Below are 23,976 nucleotides of genomic sequence, written 5' to 3'. Positions count from 1 at the left end.
TAAATATTGTTTGCATTTAATGCCATCCCAAACACTCACGACTAGTACTGCCACGCAAATACACGTTATTGTCCAACATAACATCGCTCAAATCGAAGCAAGCAAACAATTAGGCTCCCTAATTTATCACATTGGCACCTAAAAAAAGGTTTAAAACAACGATACAAACAGTTTACAGTTTATACAATAATTTAAACGATTAAAAATAAATTCATTACTCATAATTTATAGTAGTACACTAACAAGTTAAGCGAGTAACACTAAGCACATAGTCTTAAAACACCTTTTTAAATATATTTTTCAGACTTTTCTTCTTCTTGCCGCCGCTTTCGGCGTCCCGCGTGGACGAGATATCCGTAGACTCGGACCACAGGCTGCCCGTGGGCGACTCCGACGCGGCCTTCTTCGCCGCCTTCCCGTTATAGATAGGTTCCAGAGTCCTTACAACAGGACTGGGCGTGCTTCTAAAACTCTGTCTGTTCAACGTCCTTAAAAACGCGGGCGAGGACAGCCGCCTCGTCTTCATCGTCTTAGCCTTCAAATTATTGAAAAACGATCCGTTCGTTTTTGGTAACTCCTCCTTGGCTTCGGGTTTGTCGTCGAACTCGGTGGGCTCGGGCACGGGCGCGTAGAACTCCGCGTCGTCCAGCAGCGGATTCTCCTGCAGCGGCCGGATGGTGTCGGGGCCCCTTCTCAACTCCACCTCGCCGTTTCTGTGCAAAATGGACGTTTTTCTCCTTCTACTCTTGGTGGCGACCTGCCACTCGCCCTCGTCGTCGTCCTGCGCGTCCTTGGCCGACTCCCGCGCGATGGCGAACGCCTCCTCGCTCGGTCGGCGCTTCTTGGCGGACGGGGTCGCGTGGCCGCTGACTCCCTCCACGGACTTCCGCCTGAACTTGTCCTGCTTTTTCTTAATTTTCTTTGGTATCGGTGCGATTATCGTCTGCGGCCTACGTTTCATCGCCATATAGTAGAATATGGCCGTCACGACGAGCGTCTGGCACAGCACGAATTTGAAGAACGTCATGGTCCCGAACCAGCTGTCCCTCTCGTCCATGAGTATCTTCAGCGCCGCGGTGACCTGTGCCAGCTGCTGCTGCAGCGCATTGACCTGCTCCAGGTACTTCTGTTCCCGCTCGCTGCTCTTGCGGCGCTCGTCGGTCAGGTGCAGGATCGTCTTCTCGAAGGACTTCTGCATTTCCTCCACCTGCTTCTTGTACCGCCGACTGAGCTCCTCGAGGTACTGACCCGACAGCGACATGTTCCGTTCTAATGCCTGGAATGAAAATAGTAGTAATTTTAAACACTTATATAACACTGTTTACTTACAGCATAACTATTACAAATTTACGATACTTTTACACAGGGGATACATTTTATTTAAATCCCAGTCTTTTTTTATAATGTTACAATTTTGAGAACTGCTATACACATATACCTAGTATCCCAGTCATATTTTAATTGCTCGTAAAAATATAAGATATTACATTACATAATTTTTAAAAGAACTACTATATCTATATGTATACCCGGCAAACGTTGTTTTGCGCTATAAATTATTTCTAGTGTAAAATATAAAAAGTAGTAAAAAGTAGATATTAAAAACTATTCTCAGGGCCTAATGAATGTTCATACAAAATTTCATTAAAATCGGTTAAGCCGTTTTAGAGGAGTTCGCGCACAAACACTGTGACACTAGAATAATTTTATATGTTAGATTTACGCACCTTAACTCTATTGGATAGTCGCAAAAATACGGACTCCTTCTGCAATGTGCTTTGAGCTTGATTTTGGTTCTGTTGCTGCGGACTGCCGGCCGGCGTGGGATCTACAGCTATTTGGTCAAAATCATTTATAAAACTTTCATTATCTATTATTATAGCCTGGTCGTCTTCATTCCCATTATTATTTATTTCTTTTGGTTTCTCTATGGCGATATTACCATTTTTGCCCTCTGCTTTTGTAGTTTCCTTAGACTCATTATCAATAGGTGATTCCGTTACTTTTTCGTTAGGAACAATATCTTCTTGTGGCTCCGGAGCTGGTGTATCTTCTTCTGAAGTTATGATTTCCACTTTTTCTACATCTGTAGCATCTTCTTTTGGTAAATCTGTGTCAGCTTTCTCTATATTTGTCTCAGGTACAACAGCGTTTACATTAACATCGACGGTATCGTTGGAGTCATCTTCGGTGCTTTCATTCTGCACTGGTACTAAATTTACTTCTTGGTAGAGCGAAGGGTCAGTGTTTGTGATCGGCGAGTCGTCTACTGTTATATTAGAGGTAACGTTTAATTCTGTTTCGAAGCTAGTATTCAGGACGACCTTCTTTTCTTTGATAGCGAGAATATTGCACAAAGCGGCGATGTACTTTCGCGGAAAAAGAGCATTTACGTATGAAACACGTTCTTCACCAAATTCTATAGTCTTTGTACTTTTAAAGTCCAGTCCATACGGCTGACAAATACCCGTGCACTTTAGAGTGTCTCTTAAGAAAACTTGGCGCACTAAACTAGTTAACCTGTCGGAGCTACAGCTAAGTAGTTCAAAAACATCATTATAAAGCGTTTCACTACAATTATCACAAACTATAATATGGCTGGGCGAGCAACATTTTTTGTACATTTCATCAGTGGATGTGTCGTTTTGTTCATTAGACATATTCTTAGGAACTTCGGTTTTTACTAGTGCTTGAGCAGCTTTTTTCATAATCGACATGACCGCATCTCGAGCGGAACCGAAAAGGTTCTTTGTCGGTTCTGTTTCAGTGGCGGGGACGTCGGGAACGTCAATAATTTCATCGTCCTCGTCGTCGATGTGCGCAGAATGCTGGGAGCTCTCTTTCTCTAGAACCTCAAACTCCGAGGTCCCGTAAACTTTGAAAAGTGATATAGGGCAGTAATGCTCCGAACCGTGATGCGATAACATCTCAACTTTAATAAATTTTCCAAATAAATGCGGATACAAATCGAAACTCTGAACGTCTCTCATGTCCTGCGCCTGAAACTGACCTACACTCGCCCATTCCCTGGTTGGAAATCGATCGCTAAAATATACAGCGATATCCTTAGGAGTAGAAGAAAAAAGCTCAAAATTGGCGATTTCAATTTTCTGCGCCTGCACGGCCTCGCACAACTCCACCACGAACCATATTCGGCTGTTGCAAGTGTTGAGCATGTACTCGTCTCTATTGGGCGACAGAATCGAGCTGGGCGAACCGGCTTCCGGGTTGACGGCGACGACTTTAGCCCCGCACGCGAGTGAAGCGTAGTTCTTGGATCGCACTTTAGTGCTTTTGCTACTAAAGTTAGTGTTACTATGACTAGGTTGACTCGAGTGGTTGAGCACTGTGTCCTTCTTTTCTGCCTCTGCCAATTGCTTCTGGGCCCACTCGGAGAACGAGGGAATGTCCTCCTGGGGGGTTTCAGGTTTTACTGGAATGTTGTCTTCTACTTTTTCAATTTGAGATTCACTTGTTTCGTCTACATCCGGTGCAGAGGTGCTGTGGAAAATGTCTTCCACTTGTCTGTCTTCGTGCATAGGCTTAGCCTTGACAATTAGTCGAGGTTCTGTGCTTTCTCTTTCTTTCTCGTCGACTTGCTCGTCTTGAGCGCCACTATCGATTATAGTAAAACTTTTGGTGTCGTTGTGTTGATCCGAGTCATTGACGAACAATAATTCGTCAGGAGTCTTCAAGTCTAATTTAGCATTCTCTGTCAGAGAGATGAGTATTGGAGGCTGCCCCGTATCAGGTAATCTGAAAGAATAAGAAAAATCTACGTCAGAAGTGTACTTATTATTATAAACTTGTTACAAATACTTTCTTAATACATAGGTACAGATTTGTAGTTTGATTTTATCCTACATTTTATCACATGTAATATTCAAATGGAATAAATTATGGTTTAAAGTTTATGGACTGTCCATTCATAATTTGTCCATGATAGTTATTGTTAAATGTCCGAGTATGACTAATTATCTAGGAATGCGACTAACATGTAGTACTTATTGGATATTGTTGAAATATTTTGAACGTTGTCACAAGTCGTTGCTCAACCAAAGCAGAATATCAATTGAGACAATCAGTACAATTGCTTGGTTCCAAGCATGCGGGTACGGCGCTTGTTATAATATGGGACAATATCCGATTACGGATATAACAATAGAAACTAATTTTGTAAAGCTCTACTTTCCTTAAATAGAGCTACGTCTATTACAAAATAAAATAATAACTCTTAAAGGGCCTCGAATATTCCGCTAGCGCAGACCTCGCTCTAGTATTCTTCAAGTACTAATTAATAATTAAGTAGTTTCCTCTTCGTCTGTTCAATCTGAGAACATTAGAAGCTTGTTCGTAAAACGTTTAGGCTAATCTTTTTGCAGATTTGCATTAGAATTCGAAACATCCTGTCAATGTAAACGATGCGCTCGCGTGTTTCATCTTCAGTAAACAGTACATTTCGCAATACGCGACGCGATGTTCCGGCGCCGCGCTGCACCTGTTACTCATAAGCGCTTGTTTATCGTCAGTACAGAATTAACGCAACCCACAACGAGGCCAAGATCAAGCGACCACACCGCCAACTTATCACCGTCTGTCATAATATTCGCTCCCGAGATATCGATTTGATTTATGTTGGTTTGTCAAGTTTGGATTTGAACCAAAATTGGACTCCTATATTTAGTAGTTTATCGGGAGTGTTTTTGTTATTCATTAGCCGATTATAAAATCATGGGTTTATCCAGTCGGACGATCTGAATTCTGATTAAGGTCGCAGGAAGCAGTGCATTTTGGAATCTGTGGTAGCCTGGATGCACTCACAAGACTTCCACCGGAACTGGAGTGGAAGTCTTGTGTCTGAGGGTCTCACTAAGAAACATAATGTTATTTTGATAATTACTTAATTTCAATAGTTTGTCAGTAAACGTATGATGAAAGAAATTGTATTCCATTAATTAAATTAAAGTAATCATTAATGTCTATAAGTGCGGCCGTGAGATATCTGTTGATAATTTGCTTTTGCATGGACCTCTAATGATGATTCATTAGTCGTACAATATAACATTAAAAGTGCAGTAAGAAGTAATCCAGTCGGCAAGTGACCGATAAACGCAGACGGATGTCCGTCCATCGTTAGCATTCCCCGCGCGTGAGCGAACTGTAGCTCTACCATGAGTTTAAAGCTATAGTATTTATCGATACTCGATACCAACTACGTAAATATTTAGTATAGCGATTTTAGTTCCGCAAGTAACCGCTAGAGGCGCTGTGAAATTTGCCATACTAAAAATTTACGGTAGTCGGTATCTAGTATCGAAAAATACTATAGCTTTAAACTCATGGTAGAGCTACTGTTATATCGCACCAACTTGTCCTAGCACTATGAAGGACACACATCATTGTCATCAATTTGACCCATATTATATTGCCAAAACTCAAGTCTGTCTATTTAAGTGTTGGATTTCGTTTCAACTGTTACAGCATGCGATTGCGTTATATTTATTGACAAACAATTCGACGAAAATGTTCAATCGTGAGACAATTTAAAGAGTTTTACTACTTGAAATTATTTCTCTGAATTAACGTTAACTTACGTGACTAAAATTACCATTAAATATTATGATAGATATTAATATCTTCTGCCTGAGTTCTGCCACATAAAAATACTCTTATTATACCAAGAGTTAAATAAAATAAACAGCCCTTTGTCGCATTAAAACTGGCCCGGTTAAACTCGGACTATAGAAGAGACCAAAAGGCTTACGTGTAAAATATCTTTGTGAGTCCTTGGTGGCCACCGTATGACAGCAGCTGACACAGCAGCAGCGCCGCCAGGAGCGCCCGCGGCGGCGACATCGCGCCCGCGCCGCCGCCGCATTGGCGCGACCACACCCCTATAACGTCAGCCCGCAAAACCCGACACCCCGACACCACGCGGCACTTTAATTATTCCCAATACAAAGTCCGCACGCGCCTCCTGCCGTTCATGTGAATGCACTTTTCGATACTGCAGTCGCGTTGGCGGGAAACGTCTATCTACACGTCACAAATTTATTTTAGCACAGTCATGTATGTGTGTCTCGTGTTTGCGAGTATAAAATCCGCCTTTGTGTAGATACTTTGAGCGCTACGTACATTGCAGTTGTTGTACAGTAAAATCAAATCATGCAAAGTTCGCATTGAGCTTTCACAATAATTCTGCGTAACAAAAGGTAATTAGTTGAGTTACCAAACTTAATTATTATAGAATATTTCTTAAAGTATTGAGAATTTAAATTAGACCTCTTTAACTAAATCAAAGTAACTAGATCAATGAAACTCAAGTCAATCGAACATTTGAATTTGGCACGAGGCGCTGATTAAACGGGTAACAACATATTGAGCAATTGTAACTCGTACAATTGAAAGTGTGGAAACACGAGAACAACTCACAAGGATGACCACAATCAACAACAATCTCGACAATAATAATATACTAAATGTCTCCGTGTCGAAATATGCTATTGGCAAAATCTAGAACGGCAAACAAAAAAAGGTAGAGATAATTTTAAATAAACCCTAACGTCTTAACCCATAACTAAAGTTGATTAAAAAATTGCTATAATGTGCAGAATATAGAAAAATATGTAGATCCACTCTCAAAAATTTAAGCCTATTGATAAATAACATTTCAAAAGCTAACAGAAAGCAATAAAAACTGCAAAAACCGTTGCAGCAATTTCTTATTGAGATTTTCATTCCCAAAGAAAAAACCCTAGCCGAGGTCAGCCAACAGAATACAGATAGCATAATACAGAGACAATGTTGCATCTACAGCAGCTCCTCTATTAGTCCACGTACTCTGTCGCTTATCAGTACGCGTGTGATGTGGTGGTAATGAACTGGCACCACGTTTCGTCGTGAAGCCTATCAGCTATCAGTAGAGATATTATTGGGAAAACAGTTAGCGTGATTATTGGGAAACGATGATTTTTCTGATAACGTGGCGATTACGTGGTAGCGTGATTGGGCAGAAGCTTCAAAAAAGTCGGACATTAATTATAAGAAGGGGAATATTTTAAACATCCTTGGTGCGAATAACAATACAAAGATAGCAAAAAAATGGATATGGGCGCAGAGCCCATAGACGGCCCCAAATTAAATAAATAAAAAATATATTATATATAAGAAGGGGACTTTTCGAGAATAGGCATGATGACTATTTTTTTTTCTTATCGGTAATTGAAAGACACTTAAAAAATAGAAACATCGTTGAAAGAATGACTTTGATAGCTTAAAAATTCACCAAGATATGACAATTCAAATATCTTATAAAAAAGACCTGCCCGAAACGCTCCATACAAAGTGCTACGAAAGTATGACGTCAGTCTTTCGTAGTTTGTACGCATCGGGAGACAACTTTGTTCGACAGGTATATTAAATATTGTTACATAAGTTATCGAATTGTATACAAATATTAAGAAATTTAATTGAAAAAAAATTCGACTTGAATATCCAACTTTGAAGGCGCATAACAAAAAAAAAATACAAATGTTATCAAGCTAAAATTTTGGGAACACTTATTTTTTACCGTGATTTCTTTATTTTATTAACAAAATTCGCTAATCTTTGACCTTGTCATCATCCCTAATAAGACGAAAAAACATACAACGAAAATTACGACAAAAAAATGGCAAATAGACGATAACCAATGCACACAAATATTAAACAAGTCTGTTAGTGCAAACAAGTCGCAGGACTGCATGCACGCAGTTGTTTTTTTCGAACAACTTTAACGTTCCGCTCCGATACCGACATTCGACTAACATCGAACATCCAGTGACATGCGCTCGAAAGCCAATCGCCGTGGGGAGTTAAAAGCCGTTTTATGTTTGCCGTCGTTGAGTTTTTAACGTTCTTAGACCTAACATTAAAGTATCGAATCCCTTCTAGAGGTAATTTTATTTTCCGGATTACTTTGATAAACTAAACAATAACTCTACAAATTTGTATTAGCCGGGTTTAGTTACCGAACCGGTGGTAGGCACAGTTTATACGTTCTTCCGACTTTCAAAAAGTGTATTAATGATAATATCTATTTATTTATTTTATGTATCATCATCATATACCATAGTGATGAGCAACCAGGCAGTAGGCACCCATCGGAATTCATATCCTAAAGTGATCGTGATATCGAATCACGACAACCATTTGTTATTGACGATAAGGATATCGGCTACAATTCATTACCTCATTGATGTTTCAATTTATCAAACAAGATAATATTTTGTATCGTTTTACTACCGTATTAATGAACGCATCTATTTTTGGCTAATCCAGTCGCCGTGAAGATTGAAAACATTGTTAAGGACAAGGAACTACAGATCTAAATTAAATTGAATTGACAAAGAAATGGCGAACAGAAAACGTATGTCGTAAAACTACAACACATTGTTATTGTATTTATAAACAAACGAATGAACAAAGCAGTAGTCATAATATTATAATAACTTGCACAATATATGCGATCAATACAATCGCGTTTAGTGTATTTTGCAATACGCTGTGGCAAGCAACCTGATCCACCAACACAACCTGAGATCTTTATTACGCTAACCGACCTGTCAATAATACGTGTCAGACAAGGACTTAGCCATCATTATCAGATTTCCAAATGAAAGGAATTTATTTGAAAGGCATAACAGAATTCCTATAAGATCACTTTGATGTAACTAGTCGGTCCATGTTTAAAAAGGCAAGAGACTATTTGATTCGGGAACGCGTAGAGATATAGTAACTCCAAACCGTATTCTAGTCTACGGACCCGTTTTTAGTTCGTCTGGCTAGTTCACAGAAGGTATTCGCAGTCCGCGCATTTAAGGAACCTTAAGTTATAACAGAGCTAATATCAAAATAGCTTTCCCCCGCTGCAGCTACATACCGAGTAGGCGGCTAAACGTGCTTAACCGGTACACCTAGCAAATTATTCCCCACACCACCACGAGATTTTGAACTTTACTGGCTGGTAATAAACATCGGAATAGAAGAACAGAACTTAAATCGCAGCCTGTATCCTTCGCTCTGTTAAACATCTTTGTCAAAATTACCTCGACTACTTGCAGGTCGCCTAGGCGCATTTCAAATTCATTACAATAGGCGTCCATAATATTAGTACTGTATAGTTATATTACACTATATGCCACATATAATTGATTCTTTACACAGCTGTATGTAACGAATGAACTTTGTACAGAAGCGTGAAGTTCAAATTAAAGAATGTCTGTGAACTTAGCGTTATTCAATACTGAAAGTTTGTAAATGCAGACTGCACACTTGGCCAATAATGCTGATACTGCCGATAGTAATATTATGGTGGCAGATATTGAATGGACCGCCATAAACAAATCGACGCGTTATCTAGACAGCGCGGCGCGGCGCGGGTAACGCAACACCATCTACATCCTTGATCATAGCATTTTCAATTTACTTCTATGAAATGTGCAGTTGAATGTAATCTTCTATCTGGAATATTATATTAACCTGCGATCAATTTTACTAGTCTTTGAATTGACACATAGCTCAAGTATTTGCCAATTAGAGTCGACAGCTCCGTGTAATACGGCATACCATGAGATAAATAATGGGAAACGATCTGGCGATCGATCGAAACGAGAAGTGTAAGTTACATTATGCAGCGGCGGTTACCGACCACGTGCAAGACAAATACTTAGCTCGAGAATGATAAATTGCCGATAGCCGCTAACATTGAGAAAGTGAACATGTGAGCGGATAATTAATTTTGCGTAAGCCTTTCTAAGTCGATAAAAAATCAGCTTCGAAATCAGCATCTAAGGCTAAGGTGCAGACTACAGACAAGAGACAGGCACTCGAGCTTGAAACTATTACGACTTGCGATTTTAATCGGCCTCATATTATACAGCATTACACGGTCAACATTAAGGTATTTGCAAGTTGTATAATAAGCAAATGCAAAGTAGCGTCTACGAATGCAAGCCGGTGGTCACAACGATCAACCGACCGCAGACACCAGTCCTAACGGGGCTTGTCACGCTATCTGGGTATAGATGGATCGGTTGTTGCATTAGGTACAGCTTGTAAGACTCGATTTGCATTTGGCATTATGTAATGATTGATTAGGGAGTACCCAGAAAGTATAACACTACAAGCCACAGCTTGCATTGACGAAATGGCGGATGGCTATAATTAACATGAGCGGAAGGGTCAAAATTAAAAATATATATATTCGCAATAAATCGAAGCAAACAGACGGTCGGAATAAACCCGATAACAGACTTCAAACCACAGTCGCGCCGGAAGGTATCGGCGTACGAGTCTTGAACAGGTCCTCTAACAGACAGGCGACAAAGCCAGGGGTGGTGCACTACTTGCGTGCATTTTCCTCGAAGAAAGTGTCGCCCACGCGGCCGCAGAGCCGTGGGCGATATTTAATGAACTCAGGGCTGCGACAGGCGCCATAATCCGATATTTACTGGGCATTGTCTTCGGCGGTGCCGTAACAGATGCCGCGGCCCCTTTGATACTCGATGCTTATTAATCTTTAACCTTTTATTGTATTACACGAGTACGTCCGATCTATCAATTAAACTTCGAACAAAGCAAATTAGGTAACAGCCCTCAGTCTAGACTGCAGGCTAAATAATAAATTACACGAGAAATCTGCAAGTTTAGTGACACACGAATCGAATCGTTCGAGCAACGTCTGAAACTGAAATATTTCGAAAGCGACCACGTAACTAATGAATATCGATTTACAATAAATACAGACAAAAAGTCGTGATGCAATATAGAAATCGAGCATGAAATTTATATAATTTGAAATACAATAGAAATAACGATAATTATTTATGTTAATATAATTCTGGAGATAATTAGCTTTCTCCAGAAGTGGATCGTTCCAGGTGCCGCGGGCCGTTCTCAGGTGAGGTCAGGGGGCAGAGATCGTGTGTCTCCGCGATCTGATCCCCTTTAAGCCGAGATCTGCTATCAGTTATAATACAATTGAAGGTGTATTTGAACTTTCAAAATGTTACAAGTTACAACGCAATATTCGATGCTTCCAATGAAACAAAAGAATTGGCAAAACAAAGTAAATCAAGAAATGCGAGAATGACGTAACGAAATAATTTAATTCAATTTTCCTCAAAATATCTTCCTCCCTGAAGACCTAGACTAACTAAGTACTTAATGACAGATATAATGTAGGAAGTAAACTAAAAAGTAGTGAGATGGCCTCGTTCCGAGATTAACACAATGAACGTATTTAGTGCGTTGACCCGCCCAAAGGTGATTCTGCGCATGATTTGAATTTAGATCTTCTCATATTATTTTTGACAAAAAATATTTTTGTAAAAACTAAAACATCTAGAAACGAAACCGTGCCTTATGTGTGAAATATTCAAGTCCAAACTCTGTCATTTATTGTAAACTTGTGTTGGTACTTGGTGGTAGACTTGTGAATTATGATCATTGATCATGTTATCATTGACCTTGGTATTTAACCTAATATTAGTAATAAATTGTTATTAATAGACATATTTCACTAAATACAAACGAGATAATTTCAACAAAGTATTCCTGCAATTGACGTTAAGAATCCGGTCCTATTTGGATACCTGAACTTATCATAATACCAAATATGCGAAATACCGGCGAGATTTTCAGCGACAATATTGCTAATTTATGGGCTCCTTAAATTACGTTAATAGCTAGAGTTCTATTATGCATTGCTCAACTTACAAGTTGGGCAATTTGTATTTGGCTAATAGATGCTAATTATTATTTTATAGAAAGCGTGTATCGACTGTCGAATCGTTAAGAGTGCCTTGTGCGCGACAGTCGCGTAGTTCATTTAGTATAGAAGTCGCGCTGCTGCCGCACTTCTGGCGACCACTCTAAGAGTAGGGCTTAAATAATAATTACTGCACATTTGCATTCTACTATTTTGTAAAAATATGATAAATACTTCTATAAATCCTAGGCCGTTGGTTTAGATATAAAAGAAGTTACGTTAACTCTTACACCTCTATGTTAAACTTTCCCGGAATTGTCATATTATGCCATTCCTCAAAAAAACTAACTGTTATCTAGAGGAGGAAATATAACCGAGTGACCTTCGGTAAGATTGCAATGTTTTAAAACATCGCTATAATTTCCATTGTTTAATGTTTTAATAATGTTAATCGCGAGGTAATCGTTCGCCAATCGCCACCAAAAGCGTTGATAAGCTAATGTAGCGCGACTTGAACGCTGGTTCAAATATTGACTAAGTGCGTGCAAGGTTTTCGTAGCATAATTTATTATTTCTCAAGGTAATTTACAAGCTAAAAAAGTTATGTACAATGAAACGCTTATTAATGTGTTGTTTATTAAAATATTTGGAACCTTTTATGAAAATTATGGTGTAAATAAATATCGAATTCTCTACAATGACTTCCTTCGACTCCCAAACACGTACTACTTTCCAGTATAGTAGCGCTCAATATTATTTAGCACAAACGTAATTACTTTTTGCAAGTACCTGCATGTTATGCTCCAAGGCCGATTTGTTTGTTGTCCAACCTTCATGTAAATAGTTTTTTGTCGACCAGTCGAGCATAACTCTCCATATAGAGCACGACACATCGTAAACGTACAAACGTACAACTCGCTTGCTTAGGTGTTTTATATTTCCTTTATTATTAGGAAGAGCGATGAATTTCCGATGGCAGAATACGCACAGGAAATCATCTCATTAATCTAATTGGCAAATAAGCGACTGTAGTGAAGCCACGGTCAATACGGGTATTAAGCCTTTTAATGGACATAAACACTTCGTAATGTTACCCAAAGACGACTAAGCATATAAGCAGATTAACAAATTAGACTCTAATCAAAGGATTGCATTGGGACTATCGATTAACAATTGTATTCTGGGAATTTCCGATAGGGCTTGTTATCGACTGCCGGTAATATTAAATTACCGGCAGTCAATAGCAAGGGGTATAGGGAAAGAATTTACGTCCCTAAACAGAAGACGACGCCTGAGCCGGCTCGTTCTTATTTGGTAAAGATGAGTCAATGTGAATTCTAAACAGAAGAGAACTACAAAAAAAAACGAAATCAACATTCTTGAGTTGGCAATGAACAAAGAATTACCATTGCCATAAAAAGAAATAAACATTACAATACATATTACTAAAACAATAAATCAATCTAACGACGAACCTTACGCAAAACATAAATGTAAAATACTTCTAGCCATGTTAAAAATGTAGGTCAAGATTGTGGAGAATGTTACAGAATCGCTGAAACGAATACGGCAAAAGAGGCTAGTTTTAACATACATTTCAATGCTCTTTAAAAATTACGTGGCGCTTGCAGAAGAGGCGCCTAGCGCCAGCATAGTTCATACCTCGCAGACGGTCGCAATGGGGTCACTCTGTTCCCCGCCCGCTCAAATGTCACGCCTTCTCAATTTAGATTCAAAGACATTTTTATCCGTATTATTTAATTGTGTGTTTGAGTTTTCAATTCTATTCAACTCATCACTTTAGCGAGATTCGATTGAAATTCATTAAAATAGCCTCATTATTATTTGCCTTTTTGAAGCTTAATAAAATTTATATTACTTTAGGTATTTAAAATGTTTGTTGTCAAAAGGGTCATCCGTTCTACGTGTGGACAACCACGCGCACGCATTGTACATTCGAAGTACATAATGGTTTTCCTTCTTTGAAATAAATTTAAATTATCCTTCCTTATTAACTTATTTTGGGTTTCAATTTGATTAACTAAACTCTTGTCTTCTCGTTTCTCAGGCGTTTCATCTAAGCTATTCAAGCACTATTTATAATGCATGAGCAAATATCGAGTTGATGCTGAGTTCTGATAAATTTTGGTAGTTAAGACGAAGAAATCAAAAACTAGAATATTCTGAGATAAATTCACAAGAATTTACGATTACAATGGGTAGGTAATAATGTTTACGATTAATATTTGAATGACATCAGATATTCTACAGCATGCCTCAAACCAAAAGGGAATTAGTGCCTGAGAGGAGTGCAAAAACAACGCAAACAATACGTTTCCGTCCTTTAAAACTAAGATAGCTTTTGAATATTCAATATTGATATTATGCAAGATGCATCCAAGGTGAGGTCGATAAGCACATATGCGATTACAACATAAAATTTATGTTATTTTATGTTTCAATTATACAAATTCGTTAAAATTAGAGCTCTTGGTCGAATTAAAACTGCCACAAACTGATATTAAAAATTGAATAGTTGTTAACTACTAAGAATAAAGTATTTTGAAGTTTGAACTATCCGTATTTTGTTAAAACCTGAACTTTCCGTATTTTGTTTAACACTTAAATAACAAACAAGCAACACGTATAAAATGAGAAAGAAAAGGTTTTCGATAGATTAGTTAATAAAAGTGAACAAGTTTTAATTCTTGAAACATTAGTTATTACTTGTATCTAAATTGTATTAGTTTATTAATCATCGACCAATTTCGAAATTGTAAGCAAGAAGGACAAAAAAGATTCAATTGAAATAAAATCGGTACCACAACCACGTAACGATCTCAACAACAAAGTAATTTAGTAATTAATCGGTAAACTAATTAGCGTAGTTATTCATTGAGGTTATCCTGTAATTTTTGTCTAATTCCGAGTCGGGAAACGTGAGGTGCCAGTCTTAACTGCTAACTATGCATGAATATTTATAACCCGCTCTAGCGATTTGTTACTGAACGCATAGCTCGGGCTCCATTTCTCTAATTCAGGAATTCATGAATTTCCTATCCACTTAACGTTCTAAGAGCATGTTTTTAGCATCTTATTGATTAGATTAAGATTCAAGAGTTAATATTGAAGATAGCTTCTTCAAAGTTAAACAGTCACAATAATTATTATTTATTAATTATGCGTCTATGCTACGTCTCATATTATATTAAAATTAAAAATAAACCTCTTGCAGTCTAGGTCAAAACTTAGATATTAGGTTTTCTTTTATTTAAAATCCCTTTTTCTGAGTCACGCGTCTGCAGTTAGTCTACAATAGAGTATTTAGTCTAATTTTGTCGTCTGGCGGAAAAAGCACAAAAAACAGGGGCAGACGGAGTCACGACCACTTTCAGATTTCTAAGTTTAGTCTGATCCATAAATAGAGGCATTTATTTAATAACATTTACGGCCTCAGTTACGTGTAAACTTATTATAAGTATTACAAGATGATGCCCGAAACTTGTCGTTTATTTATCGCGCGGGGACCGTACATCATGGGATAAAAATATACTATGTGAAGGACATAAAGTACCTATGTCCTTTACATTGGATTGGACCGGGACCTCAAGTATCTCCACAAAAATTTCAGCAAAATCGGTTCGGCGGTTTGGGCATGAAGAGGTTACAGTCAGACACACTTTCGCATTTATAATATTAGAATTGTATTATGTTTTCCCAAGTTTTACGTCTAATGAACTCTACATATTTAATAAGATCATCAAGTTAATTTTTTTATTAAAAAGCATTTTGATTAACACTTAAATAATACGAAGTACGTATAATCAAGGTAGAGTTACGCTTCTGGTAAAAAAATTGCAAGCAAAACCTCCTATTGAAATTGCAGCAAACATAACATTGTAAATATACATTTCGCAATCCACATTTTTCTTGTTATTTATAGCTGCGGTAAATTAACATTGAATTTATAGTTCATAGTAACCTCACGAATACATTTTCATAATGTAAAGGCTGAGCCGAAGTAGGCTAGCGTAGGCTGAATGGCTTCGAGCAATTAGTTACAACTCTACAACTCTCCTTTTGGTTCCGCTGTCAGTTGTCACCCACAATGCGCCTTTTGGGACATTTGAATTCCTACAACATAGGGAGCACCGAGCGAGTGAAACTAGAGCGCAACTGCTCCGTACTCGTTTATATGTCGACTGACCTTTAGGACAACTGCCATTCAAATCGATTTTTATTTACTTGGCACGACCACGACAAACCTTGAGGGACGATAAAAAAATTAAAGAAATTACAGAAAAAGCTTGCAAATCGAGCCCGACGAGCTAGCATCAAATGAATTATGCAACTTTTACTCTATTGCATAATTTACGAATATGCATTAATTATTATAATGTCTAAATTGGAGGCAAGATAAACTAAGGTGAGAGCAAAAATTATGCAAAATAAAATTTCTCATCCAATCAATGAATATTAATAATGAAAATAATTATTATGTGCTTGCACTGTACACTATAATTTATATATCTAATTATTATTTTGCAACGAACAACATTTCAAGAATATAATGTAAGTACTTGATCGTGAGAATATGATCGATTGACTGAGATACGTGCTATATTTCCTTCCCTTTGCCAATCATAATATTTGATATACGCCCAAACATTTTGCCAAATATTTTCGGTAAAATCTTTCAATCGCTAACTGGGTCATCTCGATAGCATCGATATCGGCGATTACCATAATAAACGCAATTCACGAGACACACTCCAGCTATCACTCGGAGAAACGATTACGATAAGAACAATATCGGAACCGGTGCACTGCACTTCTAACCACCCTAACACGTCCGCGCCGCATACGGCCTCGCGCTGTACTAAATCACCGGCCAGACGGCATTCGCCGCCGCAAACATACCGTTGCCTGCGTCTAGGATCGCCGCTAGGGCTGCAACATGCTGCAAGTCCTTACACTTATATCATTCGACTTAGATATTAGATAACATTCTGTATGCTTATGCTTTCTTGCTTTCTTTCTGTTGGTGATGTTTGTAGCTCTGAAAAGAGACCCCGACGTAAACAAATTGTTATTTGTTACTTAGGTGCTTTCAGTATTAGGAAATTATTGGTAACCCTGAAGCTTGATCGAGAGCGAAATTATTGAGAAAGATCAGATAAGGCCTAACTTTCTGCGATTGTGCGCGACTGAACTTCTGATGCTGGGTCAAGGATTCCTTCGGGAGGGTTAAACACGAGAAATCCGGAGGAAGCCGACAAGGTCGACAAAGTGTACTATTAACTTAATGTTATGAAACTTTAATGTTCTTTATAGCTATAAAAATTGTTACTTTACACATTATGGGTGATTTTTGTTTAAAAGCATATGGAACTTTTAAAGGTGAATGAAATATGACTGAGTTATGAATGAAAGGTGAATGAATTATTATGAAGGTTTAATAAATATATTGAATAAAAAAATTCTTAAACTATACAAAAACGGACTTCATGTACATAATATGGCGTTATACGTATAATGCCCATGATACCTCAAGGCGCAAGAATTTGATTATAAGTTAATTAAAAATAATAATTAAGGAAAATCTTAAAGAGGAATTTAATTTAGAATCGACGTAGTGTTAAGTGTAACAAGATAGACGTTGCATGCAAACAATTTCACAGTTCACACCTCGCTAGTGACAGACAACTTAATGAAGATATTGACGTAGATTTTCATTTAAAAAAAAACCTGCGTAGGTACACAAACGGCCAATTTATGGAGAGAACTATTGATAAAATACCGTACCACTTGCGTCAGATTTAGTTCCTTAAATTAGTTAAGAAATGAAAAACAAGTTTCATGTATCTACTATGGACAGTGGATACATGAAACTTGTTCTGGAGAAATATTTCATGACTTGTAATACACATTAAACTATACGTCGCATATTGTGATTCATGAATTTTTGAACAACAAAATCAATGAACAACAAAATATATTCCGAAACAACGTACAGACACGCGAGTAGAAATATTCTACGATGTAGATACAATATACACACGTACTCTACATGGAACAATAGAAACACACTTGTTGAATAAATGCAATGTATCGATAAATCAATCGCCAATGCAGACTCTCCACATGCCATGCTTAAGAAAGCAAAAGAAATCACTTTGGTTACCGGATAAAATATGATCGTTAAGAATACCTCTAGAACAAATCAACTCTCTGCAGTAGAGAATTAGTTCCCCTAAGGGTCAGAAAAATTAGAAACAACCGAAGTTTCTAAACGCAATATAATTTTACTTTCTTCTATTTCAATATATCACCGAGAATCAGAATTTACTGTTAAAAATACGTCAAGTTAGTTATAGCTCAACTAACCTACCTTCACAACAACTTAACATTGAATTATAGATCGTACTTATCGAAATTGAATACACAATAAATTTCAATCTAAGCTACTAAATTAAACAGAGCAATTTCCATAAATCATTTTCTAAGTTCGCCAGTAATCTCGGCTCCTGAGCCGTGCGAAATGGACTGGCTAGTAGTGCCAGTACAGTAGTACAGTGGTACAAGTCCGACTGGCTCGCGACCGCACCCTGCTCCAGTTGTCCAATGCATCATATAAGTCTCTACGTTATGTAATATGCACCATGCATGAGTATTTGCACACTCAGCCACATCCGAAATACATAATATTATATAATATACCATTTCGTTACAGTCCAATACTATTATACTACACAGTACACTTTTGGGCACAAATATAATATAGGTATTAAAATTTTTATTCTTCTATTTAAATATTATTTACAGCTTACAAGTTTGATTGTAACTAAAGGCACTTAATGTTTTTCATACAATAATTTGAATATTAATTAACGATATTTATCATACATTGATTTGTTTTAATTACGTTCGTTTAATGTTTTTTGTTTGCTAACTACTAACGTAATTTATGAGAATGACAATGCGACATAATGATTAACATTTGTATTAACAAAACTAACATTCTAGAATAAATGCATTATAATATATACATACATACATATATATATATATATATATATATATATATATATATATATATATATATATATATATATATATATATATATATATATATACATGCTTTTAATTTGATCCTTAATTTGAAATATTAAATAGCTTTAAATTGAATCATTAGATAACCGGAAACAATTGACATGGGTTTTAATTTCATTAAATAATTTGTTAACAAAATAACATAATTGAATTTTAAGATCCTCCTCCGATAAGATTGAAAACAAAAATACTTCAACTCCCAAGGGGTCACATGCGACCGCGATTAAAATAGATAAACTATTGTGTCTGGTTTTTCCACGATCGAGGTATTAATAGTAAACACATCGGTATTGAGTTATTGACTATCTAGGTTTAAGTCTAAACGCATTGCGGAATTAGCAGCCATTCTACTGTAATATCAGAAGTGGGATCTTAAAAAATGCAGTTTATCAACCGGTGGTGTTAGTCGCAGGCCACAGATAAGTCGTAATAGCCTCTACCACACCCTTTAGAACGGGCATGTAACTACCACACGCTTTTAGTTACACATTTACATTTTACACTTAATTAGTCACCGTCACCACAAAGGTTAAAGTAACCAAACTTGACTCTCATTAATATTCTCAACGGACGATAACATGACGACAAAATTCTTATCCCACAAATCCTGAATTTCTAATGCATTCTAGTAGTCCTAATATTTTAATCATTGTAGGATTCTTGTATTCTGCTAGTAGCTGCGTTATTCTAATACATGATATTGATGTTCTAATAGCGGATAAGACGTGACTGGTTATTTTGACAGTGGCTGTAAATTATAATAAGAGAACCTGTTCAAGAGTTCTTACAGTAACAATGGTCGTTTAAAATACACGCGACACACCTGACGCCATTTACATTGTTAATTACATCAGTTTCAGGTCGCGACTCGCGAGACGATGACGCAAAATGTTTCAGCAAAATATCAGCGGGGCTAAAATGGTCGCTTTGAAGAATCATGATATGAATCATAATATGATTAATTTTTCTAAAATCGCAAAATGCAGCTCTGCTTGCAATTCATTTCTGTATTTTTGTACTGATTTGACATTTTGACACTTTTGACAATTCATTTGCTGAATGTATTGAGAGGAATTGCTAAATGTGACCATTTTAGCCCCGCAGTACTTATCAAGGAAAATTCTGGAAAGTTGGTACTTGACAGGTAAAGTTAAGATTGACAGGAAAGCGGATCTTGTAGAGCTTATACCTGCAATCAGATAAGATTATAGAAAGAGTTGTCGTATGTCGATCGATATACAAGCACAACATGCGATACTATTTATTGGCAAGGTGCCAATTTTAGATGTTCTGCTTGGCATAAATTTTTAAGGAGGCCTTCTTTCATGCTTTTATTAATATTTTTTTTAACAAATAAAACATTACACACACTACAACACACACACACTAGGAAAAATGACAGATTTTTGAGTGACAAGCCTATACATACGAATTATACTCTTTTATTTATGGTTGAAGTCTTTTGACAACAAGGTGACAAATTGAAAATGGATCATAGTTTTTTTTTATTGAATCTTAGATACTATTAGACAATGTCGTTGACACTAAGGTCGAATTTCGACCATTGGGCGATCTCTAGTTTTGATAAATCTCGTAGGGTTCAGCCTGCGTCCATTTTCTTTTATGGACCCCGTAAGCGCCCACCTCCGAACGCATCCCTCCGAATCGGAGAAATCGATGTGCCAATTGGATCGGTGATGAAATACCTGGGCCTCCTCCTCGACTCAAGGTGGACATTTACCGAACATTTCCGCCGATTGGCACCAAGACTTAAGAAGACGGCAATGGCCCTGGGACGTCTGCTGCCCAATATGGGAGGTCCGGGGTCCTTATGCAGAAGGCTCTACACAGGTGTCCTCCAGTCAATGGCCCTGTACGGAGCCCCGGTGTGAGCAGAGCGTTTAAGCGCCCAAAATAGAGCGCTCGCGCTCTTAAGAAGGCCGCAACGTGCTATGGCACTGCGAATAATTCGCGGCTATCGCACGGTTGCTGGCGAAGCGGCCTTGGTACTGGCAGGGTCCCCCCCGTGGGACCTGCAGGCTCGCGTACTTTCGGAGGTATATTTTCGTACAGCCGAATACAAGGAACGAGGAGAACGGGTGCCACCAGATCTGGCAACCCGATGGCGCCACCAGGCACGCGTTATATTAATGTGCACCTGGCAGGACCAAATGGCGTCACCGACTGCCGGCCGTCAAGTGGTCGCAGCAATCGCAGCATACTTCAACAGTGGATGGCACGTCCCTGGGGTGCCCTTACCTACCGTATGGTGCAGATGCTGACTGGGCATGGCTCTTCAGTCATTACCTGCACCATACGACTAGAAGAGAGCCAACGCCCCCTTGCCACCTCTGCCCGGACACAGACGATGATACGGCGCAGCATACGCTCGTGGATTGCCGGGCCCAGCCTGGGTCGAGCAGCGCGCGGAACTCTGCGCCGTACTTGGACTTGACCTCATTCTCCCGGCCATACTGTCATCCATGGTCTGGTCGAGAGAAACTTGGGAAGCGGTCTCCACCTTCTGCGAATCTGTTTTATTGCAGAAGGAGGCTGCCGAGAGGGATCGGGAGGTCCAAGAGGACGCTGACCCTATGAGAAGAAGGCGAGGAGGGCGTAGGCGCGCTCACTACGAGCGCCAACTCCCGCCTAAGATGGGCTCGGGCGACAGATTGGGAAATCCGCCGCGTATTGCACGAGCTCGACCGGTTTGAAGAGCGTCCTCGGACTGCTCTCCCGGAGATAGCGGCAGCTGTCGTAGACAGGCAGTCGCACGGTGGATGTCCCCCCTGGCGGGTCCGGCGGCTCAGCAACAAGCGGAGGAGGAGGCACCGGTGGGTTTTAGTGGGTAAATCTGGGTGCTCTTCCTTACCACAGCACCTGGGGAGTCCCACATATCCCGGCGGCCTTTCTCCCGGGCTGTCGGGAATGCGTAACGCATTTCCCACTGTTAAAAAAAGGGTTCAGCCTACATTTGCAATGTAAGCGGAAAAAAAAAATATATTTACGACATCACATTAGAAACCCCAACAATAACAGTATTTTTCCGAAATTTCATGAATGTTATTATACTTATAAACCTTCCTCTTGAATCACTCTATCTATCAAAGAAAACCGCATCTAAGTCCGTTGCCTAGTTTTAAAGATTAAAGGGAACAAAGGGACATGAGGGATAAAAGCGACTTTGTTTTATAATATTTAGTGATACATATTCTATCGTCTTTTCAATTTTCTAATTTTAGGAGTTCTAAATTCGTTACGATCGACGGACGTATCGTAGTATTTATGTCAGTGATAACTGCAGAGTGTAGAGACAGGATGTCGGATGTTGTAAATCAGACAACACGCGGTTCGACGACACGGCTAGCAGAAGAGACACAAGGACACCAATTACGAATGTTTGGAAATCTCTAAATTAAGACGGAGCTGCGGCTTCAATTCTCTTTGGAAAATTAATTATCGTAAGTACCATTCGTAAGCACAATCCATCACAGCCACGAGTCATGACAGTGATATTCCAATATGAGAGATAAGTTAAAAGATCACAATATGACAATGCTAACAAATGATGAATTGCTTTATAATATGTACTATCAACTTATTGTATTGACAATGCCATTAAGCTTATCAGAGTACTAGTTCTCATAATTCCCAAAGCGAGTGAAACAAATATGGCGGTGGGGTATTAATAGATTCATAGAATTGATAACACAATTTTCATAATAGACTACCGTCGAATGTTAGCGCACTGCTGAACAGCACCAGAATCATTCAATAGAATGGTATAATTAGGAAATAAATTGTCGCAAATCAATCTTCGGAGAAAAGAGCAAGTCCAGTGAGCGGCGACGAGGATCCATCATTGTACCGGCCTATAGATTTCCAATCGGCAGCTGATGGATTGATAGCCGAGTAGGTTTAACTTAATTAAGCTATTACGGGCGATAATCTCGTATCTGTCCCTTATTCGGTGGGGAGCAAGCGGCAGCAGGCGACTACGCGTTTGGTATCGAATGCATTATCGCATTTCACGTGTGCCGCACGATTATAAAATCTATTAATAGTTTGAGAAAGCGTTCGATACTGACACTGGGCGACAGCAATGCCGATGGCGTGCGAACTTGCATGGAAGCTAAAGTTGTCGAAAAAAGTAAAACCGGCCAAGTGCGTGCCGGGCCACGCGCAATATAGAGTTCCGTAGTACCGGGCATACAAAAATTAGAGATAGTGTGTATCGGACAATCTATCTCTAATTTTTGTATGCCCGGAGCTACATACAGTGAAATTTTAAAAAGGGCCTTAACTATGAATTATTGTCCGAATACTACATTAATAATTTTAGTTGGGAGGAAAGGAAAGGTAAATAGGAAACAGATGACTGAATTTTTGGACCAGTTATTTAGTATTGAAAATCTTAAAAAAGTTATCTTGTTTACTTTTCCTTATATACAAATGTTGCCAAAGAGTGATAATAAAGAAAATTTTGCTAGATATCAGCTGAACAGCCTTATGTATACTGCTGTAAATAATAATTGTATAATTTTGAATGACTCACATAAGGAATGTCAGGTTATAGATATCAATAATTTAGATTTTAAGGTATCCACAATGAAAAGAGATAAGTTCTTCTTATCTAATTTTTATAAACGACGTATAGCCAAGTTGCTATTTAACTTTTTATATATAAACCCAGCCAAGTTTTTGGCTTCCCCGACTACTGCTTTTATTGAGCAGAATATTAGTCATAGTGTTAACGATTTGGAATATGTTCCAAATATTTATTTAAATTAGATAATAAGACAATGGAGGACATCTCTTGCACAAATGAATTAAGTTCAAGTCTAAATGTTGAAAATCCTACCAATAACTTGATAGACTCAATTAAACTGAGGAAAAATAAATGTAATTTGATTAATCTGGTGCATCAGAATTTACAAGGTATGGTAGGTAAAGAACTTGAAATTGAGTTATTTTTAAAGGAATTTAACATTGATATTATGTGTATATCTGAACATTGGTTCAGATCACATGAACTCATTTTCAATTTCAATGATCACCAGATAGCAAGTTCGTTCAGTAGAGAAAATGCCATTAGAGGAGGCTCTCTAATTTTA

At 38.3% G+C, this 23,976-nt stretch overlaps 1 protein-coding gene across 4 annotated transcripts in view; it reads right to left on the bottom strand.

Annotated features, from left to right (window-relative positions):
- The window catches only part of LOC121735530 (SUN domain-containing ossification factor), a 45,643-nt gene continuing 21,667 nt past the window's right edge, over positions 1-23,976 (bottom strand). The window contains exons 1-4 of one of the 4 annotated variants that reach the window (XM_042126558.1): positions 16,493-16,615; positions 5,765-6,036; positions 1,728-3,756; positions 1-1,276 (exon numbers count right to left, since the gene is read on the bottom strand). In XM_042126558.1, coding sequence (XP_041982492.1) covers positions 275-1,276; positions 1,728-3,756; positions 5,765-5,856 — 3,123 coding nt within the window. In that variant the 5' untranslated portion in view covers positions 5,857-6,036; positions 16,493-16,615 and the 3' untranslated portion in view covers positions 1-274. Of the gene's footprint in view, positions 1,277-1,727; positions 3,757-5,764; positions 6,179-16,492; positions 16,616-23,976 lie in introns of those variants that run through there. The other 3 variants (XM_042126629.1, XM_042126479.1, XM_042126404.1) reach the window with 3 other exon arrangements.

Source organism: Aricia agestis, chromosome 1, assembly GCF_905147365.1.
Source record: "Aricia agestis chromosome 1, ilAriAges1.1, whole genome shotgun sequence".
NCBI lineage: Eukaryota > Metazoa > Arthropoda > Insecta > Lepidoptera > Lycaenidae > Aricia > Aricia agestis.
This window is presented reverse-complemented; position numbering and strand designations above follow the sequence as displayed.